General features: G+C 42.6%; 1 protein-coding gene across 7 annotated transcripts in view; it reads right to left on the reverse strand.

The window, feature by feature from the left end:
- Nucleotides 1–15,585, reverse strand: part of CAMTA1 (calmodulin binding transcription activator 1) — a 1,246,754-nt gene that overhangs the window by 165,593 nt on the left and 1,065,576 nt on the right. For all 7 annotated transcript variants that reach the window (XM_051988655.1, XM_051988653.1, XM_051988652.1 and 4 more), the window contains one exon: nucleotides 14,032–14,185. In XM_051988655.1, coding sequence (XP_051844615.1) covers nucleotides 14,032–14,185 — 154 coding nt within the window. The remainder of the gene's footprint in view (nucleotides 1–14,031; nucleotides 14,186–15,585) is intronic.

Consider the following 15,585-nt stretch of genomic DNA (forward strand, 5'->3'; position numbering starts at 1 on the left):
AATGAAGAAGAGAGGAAAATAGAAAGGCTACTCTAGAATGCTTGATGCTGTCACAGAATAAGACCAGAAGAATTAAAATCATTCCAGGAAGCCTTGTTCAACCATTACTGTCTCTGACCTCACATATTGCTGCTTCTGGAAGCCCAAACCAGAGAAAAGAGAGAAACTTCCCTCATCTCTGATCATTCCCTTCGATTTTCTGATGGAGTGTGGATTCCCACTGAGTCAGCTATTATTCCCCAGGCTAGAGGACCTCCATTCTCTTCTTTTCCCTAAATCTATGTAGCTGAAAAGTCTCCCAGCTTCTCTACTTTTCATAGAATCAATAATAAAATTTTAGATTTTTATGGTACCTTAGAGGTTGTCTAGCCCAGGGGTTTTTAATATTTTTGTATGTCCTAAACCCCCTTAGCAGTATCCTGGAAGCTCATGAACTTCTTCTCAGAATCACATTTTAAGTACATAAAACACAACACATAATATAATAAAAGAAGCCAAGTACATTGAAATGCAGTTATTGGGATATTAAAAAAAATTCCTGAACCTCAAATTAAGAAACTCTCATTCATGCAGAAATCCCATCTATCTCATCCCTGATGTAGAGTTTTAGAAAATTTTTCTAATGAAACACTCAATGCTCTCTTTCACTTCCCCATTAGTCCTAATTTTGCTTTTAGGAGATACAAAGAATAGATGAGACTCCTCTTCCGGAAAACATTTCTGCCTTTGCTACTTCTATCTGGGATTCTTAATCAAACCATTTAATCTTGGGTCTTTCTTTCCTCTTTTATGAAAAAGAAAGGTTTGATGACCCCTAAGGTTCTTTGTAGATCTAGTTCCAGAATCCTATGAGCTCTTAAAATATTTGAAATCAAATCATGTCCCCTCAAAGTCTTTTCTTCTTTTTTATATTTCCTTCACTTCTTCTTTATGTGACATGTTTCATGTCCCTTGACCATCCTACTCTTTCTCCTTTGGAAAAGATCCAGTTTTCCAATGCCCTTAAAGTGTGGTATTCAAAACCCAGTACTCTGGAAGTCATCTGACCAGCACAGAAAACAAAGGACCAATCCCTTTGCTTTTCTGGACATAGTACTTGTATTGATATAGCCTAAGATTGCATTAGTTGTTTTCTTTTTGCAACCATATCATTCATGATGCTGACTTATATGGGGTTAGCAATAAATGAAAACCCCCAAGACTTTTTCCACATGAATTGCTGTTAAGGTGATTACTTTAATCTAATTCAATTGATTTTTTGGACTTAAGAATAGGATTTTACATTTACCTTTATGATATCCCATCTTGATAGATTCAGCTCAGTATTCCACTTTGTCAAGATCTTTTTAGATCATTTACATTTACATTGATTTTGTTATTCAATGACTTAACTACCTCAGCTTGCTAAATGCCTTCTACATCTTCATCCAAGTTATTGATAAAATAGAACAAGGGCAAAGCTAGAGCTCTATAGTATGGCATCTCCAGGTTGATACCAATTCAATAAATGTTCTTTTGAACAACAATGAAGTACTTATTCTTCCATCATCCAGGCCACAGTTCCCCATCTTAAGGATAGCATGAAAAATTTTTTCAAAAACATTTCTGAATTCCAGATACAAGATATCTATGCTAACCATTTGAATTTCTGGTCTCGTATCTCAGAAAAAATAGAAAGAAGGCTTTTTTGCTTTTCTGATTTATAGTGAACCAGCATAGGCTCCAGGTAATCACCACATTTTTTTACCTAAATGCTCAGAAAAACATCAGTTTGGTAATGCAGTCTAAATTTTTTCAAGAATTAATATCAAGCTTATCAAGCTATAGTTTGTAGAATCTACCTTCCTCTTTAATCCATTTTCAGTCAAAGTAGGATTTGAATTTTTACTGCCTCTTGGAAGCAAAGAGATGACTAAGATGAATAAGAGATGACTAAGATTTGTGTGTGTGTGTGTGTGTGTATGTGTGTGTGTGTATGTGTGTGTATTTGTGAAAGAGAGAGACAGAAAGAAAGACACAGAGAGAGACACACACAGAGAAAGATAGAGACAAGATAGAGACAGAGTTGGGGAATTTACTAAATAAGGAACATTACACTAAAAGCTTTTTCAACTGGTCAAATGTGTTTTAATCTATTTTTTGCATACATACAACAAAGGGATGGAAGAATGGATGGCTTCAGGCCCTTGTTGCAAGGCCATCAAGTTTATCCCTCTCATTTTACAGATGAGAAAACTGAGTTACAGAGTCGCTAAGTAACTTGCTTGTAATCACCTAACTATTGGATGTTCTCTGTGGGATTCTTGTGCAAATAAGAGTTAAGACAGACTAGAGGTCATTGGATATAGACTAAGAAAAGGAAGGGTCAGAAAACAGGGAATTCCCTGGAATTGGGGTAGTGACTTGTATGGTATTGAGTCATGATGGATGGGAAGACACAGACTGAGCTCCTGGTTTTCCCACTCCTCCCATATACTTCTAAGAACATAAACTGAGCTAAGCTGGGATGGATGAGCTTCAATCCATTACAAGGGGGAAGTGGATTAAGGACAGAGCCAGGTTTAAAGGATGCCCACTTGGGGTGTCTAAGAGACAATAATGTTCAGACATCAGAGGCAGACCCCCAGGGAACTTTCTGCAGTAGGAGAGCTACCTTTGTACCAGCCATTGCAGATCCATCTGGCTATTCTAAATATTCTGTAAATAAAGTGACTACTAAGGTCTAAGCCAAAAGTTAGTGAGTAGCTGAGAATGGGCTGGGGCCTGGCTGCTCATCAAGAGACTTTCCCTTTCCTGTGCTGTATTCTCCACTAATGTGGATTCATTGAGTTGCCCGAGAAATATCTGGGGTACAGCCATTAGCTCTTTGCCTCAGGGCATTGAAATTTAGAGGATAGTTACTATATTTATGTTTCTTCTTTAGCAAAGAAACAACTGAGGTGAGTTAGAGCAAAAGCAATTAAAGTAAAAAAGCTACCAGATAATTCATTGGGTACTCTAGTGCAAAGAACATTGGGTTCAAAGCAAAGGACCTGAATTCAAATTCTAGTTCTGCTATTTGCTACCGAGTCACTTATTTATTTATTTTTTTTCTATAGAATGAGAGGCTTGGATAATTTCCAGTTTCTAAGTCTATTGTGCTATCACTTGGGTTCAAATTCTGGCTCCATTTCTTTTTACTTGTGTAACCTGGACAAGATTCTTCCCCCTATGTGGGCTTATGAGGGAAGCAAATGCAAAACGAGGGATTTGATTGTAAGCTCAAGACAGGAATTGTCTTTTGTCTGTTTTTGTATCCCCAACACTTAGCACAGTGCCTAGGATGTGATAAGTACTTAATAAGTGTTTATAGATTGAGGGAATTGAACCAGATGCTCTTTAGGTTCCTCTGAATCGATCATCCTATAGCTTGGATATTCCCAGAACTCTACCTGTTCATTCTAGTTGGGATAGGATGGTCAAAGTTGGGAAGAACCTTTGGGAATCTGTGTTTCCTTGCTACCTGGAAAAGATATCCCCTCAAGGATACTGTAATATTATAATAAAATTGATATTGTAATATTTCCCTAACACCCCGTTTTGGAGGGAAATCAAAAACTCCTGATTAGGAATGCAAAATGTCTGGCTCAGGTAAGACAATAACTTTTTGACAGATCTATGATCCTATAAAGAACTCACATTTATCTTGAGTTCCTATCAATTTGACTAATCCTGGCTAGGACAAGGGGAAGGAGTCACTTTTTAGACAGTTGAGTTGAGGGGCCCAGGGACAAGAGGCTATGGGACAAGATAGGGATGGGAACATGAGGAAAGGGGTTTCCCAGGGGGGTAAGACAGGATGCTTAGGCTGTTTGGTAGCTTCCTATTATAATTAATTATCCTTGCTAATGAGCTATTATGGAACATTACAACCACCAAAGAGTTTCAGTTAATAGTCACTCTAAGGACAATAGAAAAGGCTTTTGTTGAGTGTGAGCGTGTTCCTATATGGTCCACAAAAGAGAGAGTATAATGAAGAGGCAAAATAAAGGAGGACATTAAAGAAATATACAACTGGGGAAAAAATAGATGAGCTGATCATAGGGTGAGAACCAAGGACAACCAACCAATAGGTGACCTTTTTGTTCCACTGTTGGCCATACAACACTGAGAGAACTCAAGAGAAGGCCTTTCATGCAGTGGGTGGGACCCACTGGTAAACCTGCAGGAGTGCCTGGGCAGGATGGGTAGGTATGGATGGGTTGTGGTCTGCATCTTTTGGGGGGAGGCTTCACATCCACAGATCTTGCCAAGTAATTGGAATTGATGTTTATGCAGAATGACAAAGAGATTCACTTTGTCCTGTGAGGCAGGTACTCAGGGGATTATTTTCTCCATTTTACAGATGAAGAAATGGGGGCTTGGAGAGGAGTAAGTGGAGGAGAGGGCATGTGAATTGAATTCCTCTGGCTCCATATTCAGAATGTCTCCTTCCTCTAGGGCCACCCAGAGAAAATGTGTCAGTGGCACTATTCTAACCCAGGGCTACTGAGTCCAAGACCAGATCCATAAAGAAGTCTGCGGATGCTACTATTCTGGATCAGAACCCCACTTTGAGGGATCCCCAAGATCAGAGTAATCAGCAATTTGGGGCCCCTGGGTAGGCTTCAGAAAAATCCAGGCAGGGCAAGCCACAGAACACAGCTCTTCAAATTAGCCTTAAGTTACTGGGGAGAGATCCTAGTTCACTAGTCCGGAAAGGTCACCATCTCTAATTTCCTATTCTGACCAATCATTCTTGCTTACCTAGGCGCTAAAGCTCTGTTTTTTCTAATACACCAAGAGACATCCGCAACCTGGGTCGATGCTCTAACTGCCCAGCCCTGGTTGCATCTCCCCCCCACCCCCCAACAAAGGAGTCCTGTATCTCTTATGCAACAGGTGAAGAGGTGGCTGCGGATTAGAATTTCCCTTTCCCATCCACACACACAACATTTTGATTAAATCCCTGACAGCTCTGCTGTAGGGCAGAGAAATTTGGAAACATCAGGAAGTCAAACTGTGAAGTCTTTGAAAGAATGTGATTTATGTGAAAATGTGATGAAGCTAATGTGCTTGGCTCCCGAGTTTCGAAGCATGCTCGATTCTGGAACCCAATCTGATGCCTTCTTGGCTCGGAGAGTGCCTCTGCTCCCCCTCCCCCCACGCAGCGAACGGGTGCCCTAGTCATGTTCCAAGTCTGATCAGAATCGGAGGCTTTTATTTGGGTTATATTTCCCGAGATGTGTTTCCCAGGATGTGCATCCATAAACAGAGACATGTACATGCATACGCACTCTGAATAATTGTGCGGAGCTCCTCACTCCCTCCTGAGACCAGAGAGAGCCAAGTGTTATTAGATTTATGGGGAGTTTGCTGTAGTTTTACATAATTTTCTTGATGCACTGCAGGCTTTTGAACAGGCTTGCACATTTCCCTTCAGTGGAAATGTTGGCGCCTTAGCCCCATCTCCCTCCTGTCCCCTGCCCCAGCCCCCATCCCTTCTGGTTTGTTTGGACTCTATCAATCAACCCCAGGAGGTGCTGTTTCTGACCAACATGGCGGCAGGGCCTCCTCTCCCTCCTTCTCAATTCTCTGCCTTCCTGGGATGGGGCACCTGTGCATAGAGGCAGTCCAAGCTGGATGAAAGGAGGAGGGAAGGGAAAGAAAGAATGGGAAAGGGGCAATTCCAAAAGAATCCAACATCTCCAGGAGGCTTAGTGCCCATATCCCTGCCTCCTGGGACATTCTTTCGTACACAAGGATTTGTTAAGGTGGTGAATGAACATTTGTTGAATAAACGTCTTCCTGAGGTTAAATCTTACTAACTAGGTGAACCTGGGTAAGATACTTCACACTGTTTACCTCAGTTTCCTCATCTGTAAAATGAGCCCGAGAAGGAAATGGCAAATCACCCCAGTACCTTTGCTGAGAAAATCCCAAGTGGGGTTTTCACCTGAAAAACTGTCTGAACAACAATAATACAGATGAGGAGAGAGTAAGAAATTAGTTGCAAAGAAGGGATGTAGAGGACATAATTTCAATAGAAGGTAACAGCCTTGAGGACAGGGACAGTTTTCCTTTGATTTTTTTTGTCTCCTCAGCTCCCAACAGTCTTTTGCACAAGTAGGAACTTATTAAGCGCTTATTCAATGGACAGGATGACAGGAAGGAAGGAGGCTTAAAAAACAATGCACAAAGAGCACCTGGGCAGAATGTACGTCCGCCCCTTGAGTTCAGGGAGATCACATCTCCTTTGGCCTTTGTCTCCTCAGGGCCTAGTACAGTGCCTGAGATACAGCAGATACTTAATCAAGGCTTGTTGGATTCAACGGGACATGGAGGCAGAGCCATTTGAGCAGAAAACTCGTTTCTTGGTACATTCAAGGCAGTAGAGACTAAAGGAAATGGGCTTAATCATTTAGGTCTGGGCTGTGCTGGCCCTTTCAAGAGGCTTATCTTCCCTCTGTGGGCTTCCTGGCCAGAAACCTCTGGCCACCAGGGTCCCTGATGCTCCTACTGGACAGGGCAAGGGCGGCTAGGAGGGGCCGGGCAGACTGGTCTCTGCGTAGCCTTTCCCAAGTGGGCCAGCACTGAAGGCACCTCATCTGGCCAAGACAAGTTCTGAACCAGAGGTGCCAGTTCTTTCATTTTCCTGGCAGAAAACTATAGAAACCCAAGTGAAAAGAGAGCCTTTGGAGACGTCCATAACAAAGAACTCTCCTGTAGATAGGCAGGTGTTACCAGGCGTCAATGGCCCTTTCAGAGCAAAAAATCTTCAGAACTGGAAAAAGGATGAAATAGTTGTGCATTCTGAAAGAATTTCATGGTGGGGAGGAGAATTGTGGGCAGAGCACTGGGCTTGGAATAAAGATGATCTGGGTTTGGATCCTGTTTAGGTGAGTGATCTTGGACAGGTAACCTACTCTCTCTCTTAAATTTACTACTAAGTCACAGTCAGGACACCTGGTATCCTGGTCAAGGAGTTCCCAGTAACTCAGTTATTTGATCATCATGTACCAGGAATGCTCTGGGAGCATAAAGAAAGGCAAAGTCCCTGCCTTCAGAGACCTTATATTATAATGAGGAGATTATCTATCTATCCACCCATCTATCCATCTCTCTCTCTCTCTCTCTCTCTCTCCATCCATCTTATCTATTCATCTATCTATCCTTTAAATATCTATCTCTCTATCCTCCATCTATCTACCTATCTATCCGTCTGTCTATCTTTCTATCCATGCATCCATCCAAGTATCTATCTCTCTAACATTTATCTATCTATCCATCCATCTAAATATCTATTATCTCTCTAGCCTTTATCTATCTATCTATCTATCTATCTATCCATTCATCCATCTAAGTAAGTATCTATCTATATACATATATAATACACATACATACACACATACATAGATAGATCACACATATATGTCAGTAAATCCACAAGATAGATACAGAGAGGATGGGCACAAGGCAGGCTTAGAAGGGAAGACATAAGCAGTTGGGAGGGTGGGGAATATTGTGAGGCTTCCCGGAGGAAGAAGCAGGGGCTGGAGATAAAATGTCTTCCATTGATGAAATCATGCATCCTTCCATTGATTAAATCATGTATTGGGATCTTGTGACGGTCTTTCATTGAACCTCAAATCATAGAATCTCAAATTTTGAGAACCTTAGTGGTCACCTAGTCCAAACCCTTCATTTGACAGAAAAGGAAAAAAAAATGAGATTAAAAGTAGGAAAAGGAATTGCTTGCTCAAGGTCATATAGTGAACTGGTGGTCTAAACAAGGTTAAACAATACCTTGTCCTTGGACTGCCGGGGCCATGTTCATAGTGTTTGCTTAGTGAAGGCCTGAGGTCAAGTTCTGCCTTAGGCACTTAGCTATGTTACCCTGGATAAGCCCTCAACCTGTCTTGGTGTCTCTCAGAGTTCCCTGTGTCCAACCCTCCCAACTATCCATAAAAAAGACCCCCGGGTCTCTTCTTGCTTCAGATGTTTGAGCTTATGATTAAAAAGGGCCCCTTCAGATACGCCACAAAGCTCCTGCTCTTCCTCTTGTCCCTGTGCTGTCCCAGGTGCTGAGGGGAAAATGGCAGGCAAAGACTTCCTATCTAATCATGATGTATTTGAAGTTGCTGGTGACAAAGCTTCTTTCTAAACAGAGAGAAATGTGAGCTCTCTGCTCTGCTGGGCCAAACCCAGAGAAGGGAAAGCTTGGGGCAAGGAAGGGGACATGGCTGCAAATGGACCAGTTCAAAAGGACACCCTTCTAACACCTGACTTGGATTCATCCTCCCCTCTGATGCTCTGTATTGGCAGTTGGTTCCTGTCTCTGACTTTAAAAATGATGCTCAGGGACTTATGATGATGTGACATCAGGGAAGCAGCACATCCCCTAAAGCAGAGGCGTCTGCCCAACTGGATTAAAATGTAATTAGGAGATATTTAACAAAATAAATGAGAAATACAAAGGACCTGTCTGCCTCATCTTTCCATCTATACAATGAGGATAATAATAGCACCTACTTCTCAGGGTTGTTATGAGTTTTAAATGAGATCTTGTAAAGGGTTTTGCATAGGACCTGACACAGTAGGAGCTTAATAAATACTTAATCTCTTTCCCTTTACATTGCATCCAATCACCTTATTTTATAGATAAATAAGCCAAGGTTAAGAGGTCTGTTAAGGGACTTGTCCCAGATCACTCATTAGGTATCTCAGGCAAGATTTTTGTTCTCAAGCCCAGAATTCCATCTACTGAGAAATAATAATATATTCTGGGTCAGATGAAAAAATGAATGTAAAATACATGTAGCTGGTGCTTAATAAATGCTTATTCTCTTTCTCTTTACATTGAATCCATCGCCTTATTTTATAGATGAATAAACTAAAGTTAAGAGATCTGTTAAGGGACTTGTCCCAGATCACTAATTAGGTATTCCAGGCAAGATTTTTGTTCTCAAGCCCAGAATTCCATCTACTGAGAAATAATAATATATTCTATATACTGTAAGAATCAAATAAAAAAATGAATGTAAAATATATGTAGCTGGTACTTAATAAATGCTTATTCTCTTTCTCTTTACATTGAATTCAATCTCCTTATTTTACAGATAAATAAATCAGGGTTAAGAGGTCTGTTAAGGGACTTGTCCCAGATCATTAATTAGGTATTTTAGGCAAGATTTTTTTGCCTCAAGCTCAGAACTCCATCTACTGAAAAATAATAATATATTCTGCATACTGTAAGGATCAGATGAAAAAATAAATGTAAAATATGTGTAGCTGGTGCTTAATAAATGCTTATTGATTTGTTTATACATCTAAATGATTAGGTAGTACTATTTTTTTCTAAAAAAAATGAAGGTGAGAGTCCTCCTCAGCTTTGGTCCCTTTTGAGTGCCCTCCTTTCCCTGGGAAGGACTGTCCATCACAAACAAGTGGGGCTATATTGGGGAAACCACTGCCCCACCAAAGCCAGCTGCTAGGGGAAGATCCTGTATTTCTAAAGGGCTCAGAAAACTGCATCTGTGGAGATGATTTTGGGCTTGCAAACCTGCTGCCTGCCTTTCTGGGTCCCCAGCTGATAAATATGTAACGATTCTTCTGGTGCGGTGTCTTGCGGAGCACACGGCCCCCGGCCAGCATCCTGGAGGACACACAGTTTTATAGGATGTGACTGGCAAACGCGCCACTCTTTGGGAGCCCAGCTGGCCAATGGTGGGGAACCACTGCCCTTTCCCCGGCAGCCTCCGGGGAGCTGCGGCCCGTGTCAATTAGGAGCAGGCAGGGCACCGGCTCCTTGGGCAAGGAATTCCCTCACAGGCTTGGTGTTTTGCATTCAGCCATTCGCACCTGACAGATGCCTCTGAAAGTAGCTCTTTGCTGACAAAAATGAAATCCAACTCAATTATAGTCATCCATCTACCACCCAGATGGAGCAGGACTGTCTGGAACGTCCTGAGCAAGCTGGGCTGCATCCTGGAGGGGCTGAGGAAGGCCTGGGGAGGTCAGGGGACACAAGGCTGGCCAGAAACAAGCGAGATGGTCAGCTCTGCTCACTTCTTCATCTGGTCAGATAGGGACACCTTCCCCCCAATTGTTCCAGACCAAGAGGCCTCAGAGGGACCTTCTGTGACCTTAGGCAAAGGGCTCAACATGGCAGGACCTCGGCATTTCTAGGGGTAGAAGGGGTGATCTACTCCGACCCATACCAGGTGGAGTCCCCTTAATGACGTCCCTAGCAAGCAGCCCTTCTCTCCTGAAGATTTCCACTGAGGAGGGACCTGTCTCCTTTCCAATTTGCCCATTCCACTTGGGGACAACCCTCATGGTTAGGAAGATCCCCCTGATTTCAGACCAATCCTGATTCCTTGTGATTTCTAACCCTTGTTCCCAGGTCTGCCTTCTGGGACAGTCTGAACAAACCCAGTCCTTCTCACATGGTACCCCTTCATATGCAGAAGCTTGCGAATCCCCAACCTGCTCATTTTCAAGCTAAATGTCCCCTATTCCTTCTCACCAGTTTTCATAAAGCATCATCTGGAAGACTTGTTATCCTGGTCTCTTCTCTGGATGCCCTCAAGCTTATCCTTGGCCTTCTAAAGTAAGCCTATGTTAAGGTTCCTGATGATTCACTTTCCAAATCTAGAAAATGAGGATAATGCCTGTTTTACTTCCTTGATTACGAACAGGCAAATGAAATTACAGACATGAAGACGTTCTATAAGGAAAAAAATGCTTTGTAAAAGATACGTGTGTGCATGTGTGTATCTACATCCATGTATTATTAATGTATTGCAATATGCATCCCCTCTGTAAACTTTTTGAAGAACTTATAATTTCCTTTTCCATCCTTCTTTCCTCTCTCTCCCTTCCTTTCCCTTCCCTTCCCTTCCCTTCCCTTCCCTTTCCTTCCTTCCTTCCTTTCCTTCTTCCTCCCTCCCTCTCTTCCTTTCTTCCTTCCTTCCTCCTTCCCTTCCTTCCTTCCTCCCTCCTTTGCTTCCTTCCTCCCTTCTCTTCCTTCTTCCCTTGACTCTCTCCCTTCCTCCCTCCCTCCCTCCCTCCCTCCCTCCCTTCCTTCCTTCCTTCCTTCCTTCCTTCCTTCCTTCCTTCCTTCCTTCCTTCCTGCCTTCCTTCCTTCCTTCCTTCCTTCCTTCCTTCCTTCCTTCCTGCCAGCCTTCCTTCCTTCCTTCCTCCCCCTATCTTCCTTCCTTCCTTCCTCCCTATCTTCCTTCCTTCTTTCCTTCCTTCCTCCCTCCCTCCCTCTCTTCCTTCCTTCCTTCCTCCCTCTCTTCCTTCTTCCTTCCTTCCTTCCTCCTTCCTCCCTCCTCTTCCTTCCTTCCTTCTTTCCTCCCTCCCTCTCTTCCTTCCTCCCTCCCTCTCTTCCTTCCTTCCTTCCTCCCTCCCTCTCTTCCTTCCTTCCTTCTTTCCTCCCTCCCTCTCTTCCTTCCTTCCTTCCTTCCTGACTTTCCTTCCTTCCTTCCTTCCTTCTTTCCTTCCTTCTTCCTTCTTCCTCCCTCCCTCTCTTCCTTCCTTCCTTCTTTCCTCCCTCCCTCCTTCCTTCCTCCCTCCCTCTCTTCCTTCCTTCCTTCCTTCCTTCCTTCCTTCCTTCCTTCCTCCCTCCCTCTCTTCCTTCCTTCCTTCTTCCTCCCTCCCTCTCTTCCTTCCTTCCTTCCTGACTTTCCTTCCTTCCTTCTTCCTTCCTTCCTTCCTTCCTGCCTTCCTGCCAGCCTTCCTTCCTTCCTTCCTTCCTCCCTATCTTCCTTCCTTCTTTCCTTCCTTCCTCCCTCCCTCTCTTCCTTCCTTCCTCCCTCTCTCTTCCTTCCTTCCTTCCTTCCTTCTTCCTTCCTTCCTTCCTTCCTTCCTTCCTCCCTCTCTTCCTTCTTTCCTTCTTTCCTTCCTCCCTCTCTTCCTTCTTCCTTCCTCCCTCCCTCTCTTCCTTCCTTCCTTCCTTCCTTCTCTTCCTTCCTTCTTCCTTCTTTCCTTCCTTCTTTCCTTCCTTCCTTCCTTCTTCCTTCCTTCCTTCCTTCCTTCCTTCCTTCCTTCCTTCCTTCCTCCCTCTCTTCCTTCCTTCCTTCCTTCCTGCCAGCCTTCCTGCCTTTTCTTTCTTTCTTCCTTCCTTCCTTCTTCTTCCTTCCTTCCTTCCTTCCTTCCTTCCTTCCTTCCTTCCTTCCTTCCTTCCTTCCTTCCTTCCTTCCTTCCTTCCTTTCCTTCCTCCCTCCTTCCCTCCCTCCCTCTCTTTTTAGTGAACCTATTTGGAGTTTTAGATTCTCGAATTTAGAGTCTGTCTACTTAGAAACCCTTGTCAATATCCTAACTTGTCAACTGACATAAAATTATTTTCTGGCTATTTTGGATGGGAAGAGGGCAGAATATTCCAATTTTTCTTCCCTTGGCTCTACACAATTCAGAAGATCTTGGAAAGAATACCTCATCAGTAACTGGTCACAACTGAGATGGTAGCTTTCTATTATTCTTAGGGCAGGATCCCTTGATGCACAATTGACTCTTCAGAAAAATGAGGAAAGAATCTCCAGTGACCTTCAAATTAGGCAAAAGGTATGATCCTGCTTCTGGCCCTCGAGGGCAGAATGGAGTATTCCCTGATCTGATTAAGAAACAACCTAACTGGAAACCTATGATCAGATTAGAATAGAATAGAAGCAGAATACAGGGGTTTCCAGATACAAGTTTTCATTCTCTTGGCCTTGCTTTCCTTCTCTTTAGTTAAGTTGGGACTTAGTTCTGCTTTCCTTCTCACTTTTACTTCTCTGCCTGGTAGCTTGGAGAATGAAAATTCTTTGCCTCTACTCTTTCTAACTTTCTAACTCTTCCTTTTTGTTGGGAGTAAGAAGCTGAATTTTCTCTCTATTCTGCTCCCCCTCTTTTTTGGGTAGACCAAGGCGTATTCTGTGATGCTTTTATCCTTCTTAGGTGGCCATATAGCAGGCCCCATTAAGGTATAGAACAAGTATTGATTGGTATTCCATTGGCATTTTCTTTTTAAGAATAATGACGCCTCCCAGTTTTAGGATAATTGATAAGGATTTTATTCTCATCACCTAGGAACCTTTTTTTTTTTTGGCTTGTGGTGGTAGTAGATGCTAAGTATCATAATGCCTTTCTGGCTGTGAATAATGCCATTGGAGAATAAATCTGCATTTCAATGTAAAATGGGTGGACACTTCTAATCCTTATGTTTTGTCTTCCTTTACCATAATTCTTGTGCAAAGGTAGCCAGAAGACCAGCTGGATATCTTGGTCTGGACCCCAAAGGCAACAGATTAGGACAGACTAACAGATTAGCAAGTTTTGGTTTCTTCTCCCCAGAAACACAATAAATTTTCCTCAAGGTCAATGCCTGATTGATTATAAACTCAAATAACTGTACTTTCTATATCCTATAAATCCCTATGAGAAATAGTTTATATTCAGAAGTCCATTTGCCCTATGGAGACCTATTTCCCTATGTGCCATAGATGCATCAGCACCTTTATTTTACATACACAATATAGTCCTTTCTTTATTCTACATTATCACAAAATGGATTTTCTTGCCATGATAATATATTTACATGTTTATACTGAGCTGGGATTTCTCCTCATATCTATGTGCTTTGTGTATCTCCATTTGTACCGGATTCATATGTCTGTGATTTAAGCTAAGAATTTCCCCTATAGTTCATGGAGCTGATAATGCTCATTCAATATTCCTTTTTCTCTCTCTGTCTCTTTTAAAGTTGTATCTTTAATGATTGGAGTTCATCTTGCAGTTGGATCTCAACATATTTGAGGTATTGCCAGATCAGATCTTATTAAATATAAGCTTATGTAAAACATAACATAATAATAGAAATTTATTGGTTGGTAGCTCGGTCTTGCCACCAATCAGCCTGCCCTTGAGGGGTTCCAGTGGACGCTGTGGCCCTTGAGACTAAAGAACACATCCCTCATTACTCTGAATGTGTGGAAGAGCCCAGTCCAGTCCAGGCTTGGGTGTACTCACACATTGGCTTGAGTTGCCCAATGAGCTCCTCCTTCGTCCATTTTGCCCACTCCTTCTTGTCAGTGTTGATGGAGCAGAGGATGGGGCCGCAGGGCTTGCCACAATCTTCAATGGCCGGGACATTCAGATAGTGCACCAGTACAATATCAGGGTTCTAGAAGAGAGAACACAAGGAGAGGTGGTGAGGGACCAAGAAGCTCTCCTCAGATTGGCTACATCCTTCCATCTCCCCTGCCCATCCATTTACTCTTGAACCAATCCACGAAGGAGCACAGATCTTACTTTGGCACCAGGATGCCTTAAGACCCCCTCCTTTGCCACCACCCAAGTATTCCCAGATGACCCTTCCAAGCTTTCTTGGCCTAGGTTCTCCTGAGACCCTTTGATGAATTAGCTATAGATCTTTCTGAATATCCTGGCATTAGTCATTCTCAGATATCCTCTATCTCCCACTGGCAACCTCTAAGTTCAGATGGACATCTATGATTCCTCTGCTCTGTGCCCTCTTGATGGGCCACTTATATAAACTACCCAATGGGGTCACCACTACTGAGTTGATGATGATGGGAAAGATGAAAGCTAAGGACACTGTAGCCAGCTCTCAATAGCTGATATGCCTCAAAGATCATAAAATGAAGGTGTTAACCCAGAGCTCCTTCCCAGAACAGCCTCTGTCTTCTGAATGGTTAGTGTCTCACCTGGCCCACCATCACATGTAGACCTCAGCTATCTCTACTTCCTTTTCACAGGTCATTGACCAGCTTTTATTTCTGAATCCATAATCAAATCAATATTGCCATTGCTGCTAGAAAGGGTGTGTTAGTCTAGTTCCCTGTGGCTCAACTCATCATTCTTAAATTTTCCAAATCTGACCACTCTTTCCTGACCATCACTTAGCTATATTTCTACTGCTAGAATATAATTTTGAAAGGACGGACTGCCTCATTTTTGTATTTGTACCCCCAGAATTCAACATGTAATATATGGCATAATAATAGCATAATATATGCTTGATAAAGACTTTTTCATTTTCATTCACTTGTTTATTTGCTATTAATGTAATAGGGAGTCCTGAATGGGGGTATTTGTGGAATGTTTTTAGGAAATTTCTGTCTCTGATCAGAGAGTAACCTGAGAAGTTTTCAACTGCCCTTCTGCAGGTACATTTGTGGGTCACTCCCCTCTCCATTCCTATCAGAAACCTGATGAGGAAGTGGGGAGAGGAGAACCTTCATCCTTGCACAAGCAACCTCCCCACTTCCCTCTTCCCTTTCCATTCAATCCATTAAGCAAGTATTTATTAATATATCTATAGCTCTGTGCTAGGCATTTAGAATTTACAGCATAAACATCAGACCGCCCTTATCTTCAAGGAACTTGCAATCTTAGAGTATTGGAAACAGTCAGATCCTATATGCAGGGAGCTCGCCGCTTCTAGTACTATAGGGTTGTAAGGAATCACTTGTCCAACATTTCATTTAAACAGAAAAAACTCAAATGGGAAGAAGGGAGAGTGACCTGCCAAAGGTTACAGAAGGAGCAAGGAGCGAGCTG

Source organism: Antechinus flavipes, chromosome 3 (assembly GCF_016432865.1).
Source record: "Antechinus flavipes isolate AdamAnt ecotype Samford, QLD, Australia chromosome 3, AdamAnt_v2, whole genome shotgun sequence".
Taxonomy (NCBI): domain Eukaryota; kingdom Metazoa; phylum Chordata; class Mammalia; order Dasyuromorphia; family Dasyuridae; genus Antechinus; species Antechinus flavipes.